This window comes from Oncorhynchus mykiss, chromosome 6, assembly GCF_013265735.2.
Source record: "Oncorhynchus mykiss isolate Arlee chromosome 6, USDA_OmykA_1.1, whole genome shotgun sequence".
NCBI lineage: Eukaryota > Metazoa > Chordata > Actinopteri > Salmoniformes > Salmonidae > Oncorhynchus > Oncorhynchus mykiss.
The window spans coordinates 73,722,453-73,732,168 of record NC_048570.1 but is presented as its reverse complement, the minus strand read 5'-3'; the positions used below and the strand labels follow the sequence as shown (position 1 = coordinate 73,732,168).

At 39.8% G+C, this 9,716-nt stretch overlaps 2 protein-coding genes across 2 annotated transcripts in view; one reads left to right on the top strand and one right to left on the bottom strand.

The window, feature by feature from the left end:
- Window positions 1–328: 328 nt before the first annotated feature.
- LOC110526547 (proteasome subunit alpha type-1) lies at window positions 329–6,042 on the bottom strand. The gene is made up of 10 exons (XM_021607597.2): window positions 5,927–6,042; window positions 5,177–5,221; window positions 4,991–5,092; window positions 4,784–4,887; window positions 4,592–4,680; window positions 4,403–4,473; window positions 4,190–4,319; window positions 4,038–4,117; window positions 760–864; window positions 329–601 (listed from the first exon to the last, which is right to left on the bottom strand). The coding sequence occupies exons 1-10, from the start codon at window positions 5,927–5,929 to the stop codon at window positions 542–544; spliced, it is 789 nt and encodes a 262-aa protein (XP_021463272.1). The 5' UTR covers window positions 5,930–6,042; the 3' UTR covers window positions 329–541.
- A 964-nt stretch (window positions 6,043–7,006) lies between these two features.
- The window catches only part of pde3b (phosphodiesterase 3B), a 90,213-nt gene continuing 87,503 nt past the window's right edge, over window positions 7,007–9,716 (top strand). The window contains exon 1 of the mRNA XM_036980935.1: window positions 7,007–8,091. Within this exon, the coding sequence (XP_036836830.1) occupies window positions 7,201–8,091 (891 nt within the window). The 5' untranslated portion in view covers window positions 7,007–7,200. The remainder of the gene's footprint in view (window positions 8,092–9,716) is intronic.

Genomic DNA, 9,716 nt, shown 5'->3' with positions numbered 1-9,716 from the left:
ATCTAGTGGAAGCCTTAGGAAGTGCTAAATGACCCCATAGACACTGTATATTGGATAGGCAAAGACTTGAAAACGTACAAACCTCAGATTTCCCACTTCCTGGTTGGATTTTTTTCTCAGGATTTGCCTGCCATATGAGTTCTGTTATACTCACAGACATCATTCAAACAGTTTTAGTACCTTCAGAGTGTTTTCTATCCAAATATACTAATAATATACATATCTTAGCTTCTGGGCCTGAGTAGCAGGCAGTTTACTCTGGGCGCATTATTCATCCAAGCTACTCAATACTGCCCCCCAGCCATAAGAAGTTTAACGAACCAGACAATTTCAGAAAAGGTTTTTCTTTAATGACAAAAAATATATGCAAACATTGAACCGTTAACAGAAATCATAGATAGTCGACTTGAACATACATAAGTATAATGGTAATTGTTCTCCATGTTGATACAGTTACAAGTGAGTGTGGGTGGAATACTGACTGAATGAATCAGGGATAAGAGCGTTGTCATCTTCACACTGTCTGGGACACACTTCAATCTCAGAGCTCCATGGGCTCTTCTGGCTTCTCTGCTGCCACCTCGTCATCTGGCTGGGCAACCTGCAGTACAACAAGAGGACAAGGCATGTGCATTGTCAGGTATGGAGACAACTGAATAATGTACCGTCAATAATCTTATTAAGGCAATAACCATTCCTCTTGACAAGTTTCCTCAGAGAAAATATTTGTATTCAACATTTGCCAAGTTGTTCTTTTACCCTTCTCTGTGGCCTCTCCTCAAGGCCTTCAAGGAATGATGCCACATCGCCATCATCGTAGATGGTGAACTCCATGTCCTTGCCAACAATCCCAACGGACACATTCTAAAAGGGCAGACAGTAAGTTGTCAATCTGTGAATGAACTTGTGTTCCGAACCCCTACACTTCTCTCTGAACCCCTCATGAACTTAAAAACACTGGATTAGTTTAAGAATGGCTAGAAGGTGTTTTCACATAGTAGTTATACCAGTCCATCCCATAAGGGGGAGCCAATGAGAGCCCACTTCAGGGTGAGGAGTAGATAATTGGACAGTAGCCTGATATTAAAAGTCTTAAGGTTACTACAAGCTTCACTCCGTTGATCTACGGGCACGTGGGTGGAGTGGGTGGATGTGGATGTTTACTTACAAGCCCTTTAACCAACAATGCAGTTAAGAAAAATAGGTGTTAAGAAATTATTTACTAAAATAAACTGAAGTTAAAATAATAAAAACATAAAACAAGAATAGAAAAATAACATAATTAAAGAACAATAATAAAATAACAGTAGCGAGGCTACAGTGCCTTGCGAAAGTATTCGGCCCCCTTGAACTTTGCGACCTTTTGCCATATTTCAGGCTTCAAACATAAAGATATAAAACTGTATTTTTTTGTGAAGAATCAACAACAAGTGGGACACAATCATGAAGTGGAACGATATTAATTGGATATTTCAAACTTTTTTAACAAATCAAAAACTGAAAAATTGGGCGTGCAAAATTATTCAGCCCCCTTAAGTTAATACTTTGTAGCGCCACCTTTTGCTGCGATTACAGCTGTAAGTCGCTTGGGGTATGTCTCTATCAGTTTTGCACATTGAGAGACTGACATTTTTTCCCATTCCTCCTTGCAAAACAGCTCAAGCTCAGTGAGGTTGGATGGAGAGCATTTGTGAACAGCAGTTTTCAGTTCTTTCCACAGATTCTCGATTGGATTCAGGTCTGGACTTTGACTTTGCCATTCTAACACCTGGATATGTTTATTTTTGAACCATTCCATTGTAGATTTTGCTTTATGTTTTGGATCATTGTCTTGTTGGAAGACAAATCTCCGTCCCAGTCTCAGGTCTTTTGCAGACTCCATCACGTTTTCTTCCAGAATGGTCCTGTATTTGGCTCCATCCATCTTCCCATCAATTTTAACCATCTTCCCTGTCCCTGCTGAAGAAAAGCAGGCCCAAACCATGATGCTGCCACCACCATGTTTGACAGTGGGGATGGTGTGTTCAGAGTGATGAGCTGTGTTGCTTTTACGCCAAACATAATGTTTTGCATTGTTGCCAAAAAGTTCAATTTTGGTTTCATCTGACCAGAGCACCTTCTTCCACATGTTTGGTGTGTCTCCCAGGTGGCTTGTGGCAAACTTTAAACGGCACTTTTTATGGATATCTTTAAGAAATTGCTTTCTTCTTGCCACTCTTCCATAAAGGCCAGATTTGTGCAATATACGACTGATTGTTGTCCTATGGACAGAGTCTCCCACCTCAGCTGTAGATCTCTGCAGTTCATCCAGAGTGATCATGGGCCTCTTGGCTGCATCTCTGATCAGTCTTCTCCTTGTATGAGCTGAAAGTTTAGAGGGACGGCCAGGTCTTGGTAGATTTGCAGTGGTCTGATACTCCTTCCATTTCAATATTAGCGCTTGCACAGTGCTCCTTGGGATGTTTAAAGCTTGGGAAATCTTTTTGTATCCAAATCCGGCTTTAAACTTCTTCACAACAGTATCTCGGACCTGCCTGGTGTGTTCCTTGTTCTTCATGATGCTCTCTGCGCTTTTAACGGACCTCTGAGACTATCACAGTGCAGGTGCATTTATACGGAGACTTGATTACACACAGGTGGATTGTATTTATCATCATTAGTCATTTAGGTCAACATTGGATCATTCAGAGATCCTCACTGAACTTCTGGAGAGAGTTTGCTGCACTGAAAGTAAAGGGGCTGAATAATTTTGCACGCCCAATTTTTCAGTTTTTGATTTGTTAAAAAAGTTTGAAATATCCAATAAATGTCGTTCCACTTCATGATTGTGTCCCACTTGTTGCTGATTCTTCACAAAAAAATATAGTTTTATATCTTTATGTTTGAAGCCTGAAATGTGGCAAAAGGTCGCAAAGTTCAAGGGGGCCGAATACTTTCGCAAGGCACTGTATATACAGGGTGTACCGGTACAGAGTCAATATGCGGGGGCACAAGTTAGTCGAGGTAATTGAGGAAATATTTACATGTAGGTAGATGTAAAGTGACTCACAAGGGGGCGATAGCAAAGTTTTGTAATATTTTCATTTTTATTAGTAGCTAGCTGGTAGCCTGGCTAGCTGGCTTTAAACATAGGAAGCTAGCTAGCTTTTTTAACTTCCCACATCTATCTCCTTATGAAATAAATCAGATTTATAATTAAAACATATGCACTGGCAAATATTCGTATACTTGCAGGTTTAACTACTGATGGGGAAACAAAGCTTCCTGAAGCTGAGGTTGTCAAGACACTTGTGTCAAATAGGTTCATTACTCAAGGCTTTAATCAACACAGTGTACACTAGTTACGTCTGCTGTTCAAAAATAATTTAGAGCAGCCAAATTAGCGTGTGCTCAGCATAGCCTTTTTGTCTTCTACCAAACCAATCAGGTGGTTGTTCGACGAAACGAAGCTTCATGTCATTAATCACATGCTTCTGATATTCGTGATACAGGCATTTGCACACTGCCTCGAAGTACACTTCTTAGCGATTTTGACGTATGCCACAGAATTCAGGCATCAAACGTAACAACACTAAGTGTAACCCAAAACATTATCCCAGTTTGATATGCTGCTTGTGTATTAATTCCCATATCAGCTAAAAACAGAACATCATAATGTTTTGCTCACAGAGAAAAAATCATATGGCTAGCTAGTTGGCTATAGCAGGTTATACCATTTCACACTAGCCTGATAGTTATAACTTCTAAACAAAATACCTTTTTGGGTGGATTCTTGTTGTTTGATTACCAATGCAAAATAGGCTAATTTGATTAATAACCTATAGATCGGATCGATGGAACCAAGTGACAACACTGCCCCCACGGCTGCGGAAAGAATGATACGGCGAATCTCAATTTTCAGGTAGTAGAAAAGTATGTTGAATGCCGGATGGTATTACAAGAAGCCGCCCCTTTTGTGACAAAAAACGACATTCCAACATTGCGCTACGCTCTGAATCTTGCGTCACCATAGAGCTTGCAGTAAGCTTAAGGTTTACCTTTGTGGTAAGATCTTGTTCTGCAGGTAGAGTTTCTCTCAGTCCCCGGAGGCCATGTTGAACCAGGTCATTCAGTTCACCTACAAGACAGAATGAAAGTTTTACAACGTGCTTACATCAGAATCAGAGAAGAAAAGGCTTAAAATACTCACAGTCGAGAAAAGTGTCCATATGTCTTTCCAGGTAGGTACGTGCAGACTGGGAGCGGGCCCCTATGGACATGGCCTTGCAATCAAAGTAGTTGGCAGAGGGGCAGGTCTGGAAAATGTGTGGCCCCATATCCTAGAAAAGACAGACAATATTAGATATGACATACTACTCCACTAATATTTACAGAGGAACAAACCAACCAATACATATCTTACATCATATCCTGCGATGAGTAATCCCACACCATAAGGCCTTCTTCCATATCTCTGTGTAGGGATCTGGGTTTCTGAGTGCTAGGTCAAGGTGGATTGTCTTAGTTGCAACGGTGTAATAACTTTTCAAATGATCAATACAGACAATTCATGTTAAGCATCATAAAAACTACATTTGTGGTAAAAGGATACTGCTTCCAATTAGTGTGACCAAGCGGGACACAGGGAGAGGCCGATCAAACACGAACCTGGAGTCCAGGCACTCCTGACGCATAAAGTTGCTGAAGGAGTATGATGGAAGAGAGAAGTGTTAACCTCAGTCAGAAGAATACTGTCTAATTCTCTTCAAGAATATGAAAAACCATGCACAACAGATCCTCTTACCATAGTAGCCTTGCATCAGCAGTGAGACCAGCAATGGAGATGCCAATATGGCTGTCGACGTGTAGAATTTTCTTCTGATGGGCAGCCAACTCGGACTGAGCTCGCTGGACAAGAACACAAAATTAGGATTAAAAATAGACTACTTTTACACTGCTTTTCATATAATCATGTTCTTGAATGCAAATGTAAAATCAATGTAAATTGTACCTTCAGAGCCACAAGTACAGCATGACTGCGAGATTTCAGACCCACTGTGGCAGATCCTTGTTTCACTGCTTCCATAGCATATTCAATCTGATGAATACGCCCCTGAAACACAAGACCTGTTATGAGTCACAAATATTGCAGCTGAAATTGCTGACTGTTACATTACCTGTATTTGTAGACTCTTACCTGTGGACTCCAAACGGTGACATCATTGTCATACTGGTTGCGGAACTAAGAAAAATACAAAAATGAGTCTTACAATCTAGAAACCTACATGTTGCTGTCGTCATAGGACAATATGTCATCATTGAGTCAATAATAGAAATCAAGTTCCATTTAATGTTATCATGGAACCCATTATTGCTCCATTGTTTATATTGGCTGCCCAAGCCCACCTTTTAACGGTAACAGTTACTTCTTACGTATCTTTAACAAGGCAATGACTCAGCTAAAATAGATCTGATTTAACTAACTAGCTAGCAACACAGATTGGTCTTCACACAGTGAAGTTTGACTTCAAGTTGTGAACAACTAATCTAGGTAGGTAGGTAGGTAGCTAGCTGAATGGATAACATTAGCTAGCTAGTTAGCTACCATTGATTAAAATGTTAGCTATGTCCAATAACATTAAGAAAGAAGTTAGCTACTACTATCAAATTCTACCCAAAATATGGGATAGTCACAGGTTAGGGGTGCAGCCATAGCATTTATTGTTAGCCTAGCCAGCTATTATATTTCATTACTTTTTTCTTAACCGGTAAGTTACAGCAGCGTGGCTAGTAAGCTTAACTAAATGCTTACTCATTGCTATGGATAGCTAGCTAAGTAGCCTTTCCATCCAAATACAGATAACAGAGATTTCTGGTGCATTTAATTATTACGTTTGCAGTCACTTTTGATATATCGTACATATTATATTATTTCTTCCAAGCTTACCATGATGATAGAGCTTTCCACCAACAAGCGCCTCAGATAACCGATTAGAGCTGGATTACTTTTCCTATTGACGTCTGTGCAAAGGGAAACAAGTAGATTACAGATGTGATGTGAAATTCTTCACCAGACACTGCTGTATAAATCAGAAACCACCCACAATACACAAGTAATTACTCAATACACCTAATGTTAATCATAATCTACAATCTCGTCGAAATCAACTATTTACACCTGAAAATGTCGATTTTGAAGGTGCTTTCCTTATTCTTACATACATATCACTTGCTTTATCCAAATAGAGTCCTCTGATATATGTAGTGCTCTAAAGATGCGATTCAGTGGAGGAACAATGCTTTCATTTACAAAGTCTCATTAGAACACATACAAAAATAGGTGTTCTAAGATTAAACATATTTTCAAAAATGAAGTGGTAGATTTCGTTAGTTGAACATATTTGGAAATCTTTCAATATCACAGGCCTGCCAGAGTAACTAGGCCTAGATAGGGGTACAATAGCCTGGCTATGTAATTACACTATAAAAAATATGTAATAATAATAATAGTAATACTACTACTATTATTACTACTACTTCTACTACCACTAATAATAATGGCTAAACCTTCTAATAATGGGCCTTATTTTTGGCCAACATGTACTTTACCGATGCTAAATTCCTAAAGAAACAGATCAAGTTGCATGTCTGTTTGAAGGCAAGATCATTTGACGTTTGGATTTTGTCCAAAGTAACGGTAACCAAAATCAGGTAAATTGATAAACGCACACTTTCTTTAACCTCACTGTCAACATGTTGACGTTGTGTGGTTGTTTTTAGCTGTATAGATTATCTACTTTTGAGGTTTTCAGTGTATTTTGAACGCGTTCAGACAATGAAATTAATTGTGATTTAAAAATGCGTGCACTAAAATTACAAAATGTTAACTAGAGCTGATTAACTCTGACAGTCTTAGTTTTTATATAGCAGCACTCTTCTACTGACAGACCATGAGAGTGCACGGTTTGTTTTTAGTGCTGCAGAGCGCGTGCCTGTGTCGATCTGTAGTTTTTGTAGCGGATTGTCACATCTAGGCGGCGACACAGAGTCCCTTTTCTCTAAAAACAACAACATTTCACCTTTCTTTCTTATAGTCAAAATGCTTGAGCACGTTTGAGTGACCATGGAGTGCGTTTGCCGTCAGGTAGTTGAGAGTTAATACGGCGAGAATATTGGGAGAAGGAAACTTTTCAAGGAATCCAAGGAGCTACAGTTGGAAACATGGCTGTTCGCGAAGAAGGAGAGGCTTTGCACAGTAAAATCAGGCACCACGATGGGGTTGCCAATGCAAACAGCACAGAGAGCTTCAGGAACGGCTATGTGAAGAGCTGCGTCACCCCTTTAAAACAAGTCCATCAAAGGGGATTTTTGTTTAACGTCTGTAGGTTTTGCATTGAGGACATTCTGAATTCCAAAATATTTAGAATTTCTGGCCTATACCTGGGTGCATTCGCAATTTTTGCAGTTTCGTTGCTTATTTCCAGGAGCTTGCAAAGTGACTTCAGCTTTTGGGATTTGCGGACTTTTCTGTCGGGCTTCTCTCAGTCCATCAGCCCTCTCTTTAGCATAGGCTGTGCATTCTTCTTTTTGACCTTTTATTTAAGGAGGAAAAAGAGGGAAAGTAATAAATGTTGGCTTGTGTCACTGCCAGCATCATGTTACTTAGGGGATTTTTTAGTTTTGCGGTTTTTGCAGTGGGGAGAGGACCAACACCAGATGCAAATGATTGGCAGGTTGTTATTCGTGTTGGGGTGTGTGGGTCTCCTAACACTGATCCCCACTTTGAAACTCAAACACAGTGTTCTGATCCTGGTGTTTGCCAGTGTTGTGTGGTTGGTGTCTTTCACCAGTCTGAGCTGTCTGCCCGCACTCCTGAGGCCCGTGTTTGCGTGTTTGGCGGGTGTCTCAGGCTCGCTCTTGTCCCTCTGTTTTGACCATTATTACCCGTCGAGGGAAACGCCGAATAGGATCTCCAGCAACGAGGAGAAAGTCCCTGTGATCAGACCCAGGAGAAGGTCCAGTTGTGTTTCTTTGGGGGAAACGTCGACCAGCTATTATGGCAGCTGTAAAATGCCTCGCAGACCTTCATTACCGTGCATATCCAGAGAACAGGTAGGTTATGGGCTGGCATAAAGTTCATCATTACCTTCATTCATTTGTGCAAAAAGTATCACTGACTGCTCAGAGTGAGCACACGTGCGCAAGAGTACACAACCTTGAACCTGTGGTCTCCAGCAAGGAGGCAATTAAACCCCATATCCAGAATGCATAGGCCTACAGTAGTCCAGACAGACAATCACCCCTACACTGCTGAACTATTCACCATCCAGGTCATTCACCTCTACTCACACAAATAATCGTCTCTTGAAATAAACTAGTCTGATAGTCCTGCAATAATTAAACCCATATGACTATAACATGCAGCACATAAGTTAATTTATTTAAGGGATTTTTATTCAGACATCCTATTCTATTCTTGTTTGTTGAGAGAGTTGTGTTGATGACAGGAAAACCTGTCAAACAAGCTAAAGCGTGATCACTTATGGTAGAGTAAGCAATGCAATGATCATTATTTAGTAATACACTCACAGGCATAATTTTCATATAGGATTAGAAAATAAGTGGTTAGTGCTACATATGGACTAATCTCTAAAGTTCTCTATAAGGTTATTATTTCACTGTAGTTAGGATATGGTGTGAGGCCACTGCAATGGAAAGTGGGAGTAACATCAAGTGTATTTATTTGGCTTCAACACTCACTGTATTCCAGGCAATGTATTGTGACCATGGAGGATATTCATTCCCCAATAGTTCAAGATGGAAGACCCCCCCCAATAGTTCAAGATGGAAGACCCCCCCCCCCCCCCAATAGTCAAACATCCTGTTCACACTTACATTTGATTGTAACAAACAACGTCACTGTGGCCCAGCTGAGCAAGGGCCACAATGTATTTATACAATACATTTACCCTTGATTTTATAAAGAAGACAACTTGATGAAATGGCCTATTATTACTTTCTTACGCAGGCCCAATCATAACATTCTTTGCAGGTATGTGAAATATTGCTAACTTGCTTACATTTTCAACATCTGAGCTCCAGAACCAATTGTGTATCAGAAAGAAGCTGTTTTTGGAAGGACAGGGCCGTCCACTCTGACAGTAAATAGACATCAGGCTTTGGCATCAAATGATCTTCCATATTTTAAAACCCCAAAGGAATGTAATTCCTTTAAAGATGTATAATAACAGGCAATTTGTGTATAGAAACCTTATGGATTGCAGTTTGGCTTTATCTTATTATCAGTGATGGTAGTTGATTCTAGTTTATTTGTGAAATATTTAGGCGAAATGTCACACATTAATAATAAGAGTTTTCAAATCCAATGAGGGCAATATGTTCAGCTGACATTTTAGTGTGTGCCCTGCCCTCTCTGATCATATTAGATTAGCCTATCATATTTTTCATTGTCAATTAGATTTATCCGAATTTAGTTTTGCCTCTCTGATTCTGTCTGAACCTGTGACGTTTTATAAAAGTGACCTGCCAAATATTGTTTCAGCAATAGCCTTTGTTGTAAACTGGACTACCTTAAAGATGGAGATTATTATGAAAAGATAAGACACATACGCTGCATAAAGGATGTTTTATTACGGTGTTGTAATAGCACACTTCACTCATACAACACAACATTGAATTTGTTCTTTGTTCATTTGACTCATTGTCCTGCAGTGGAT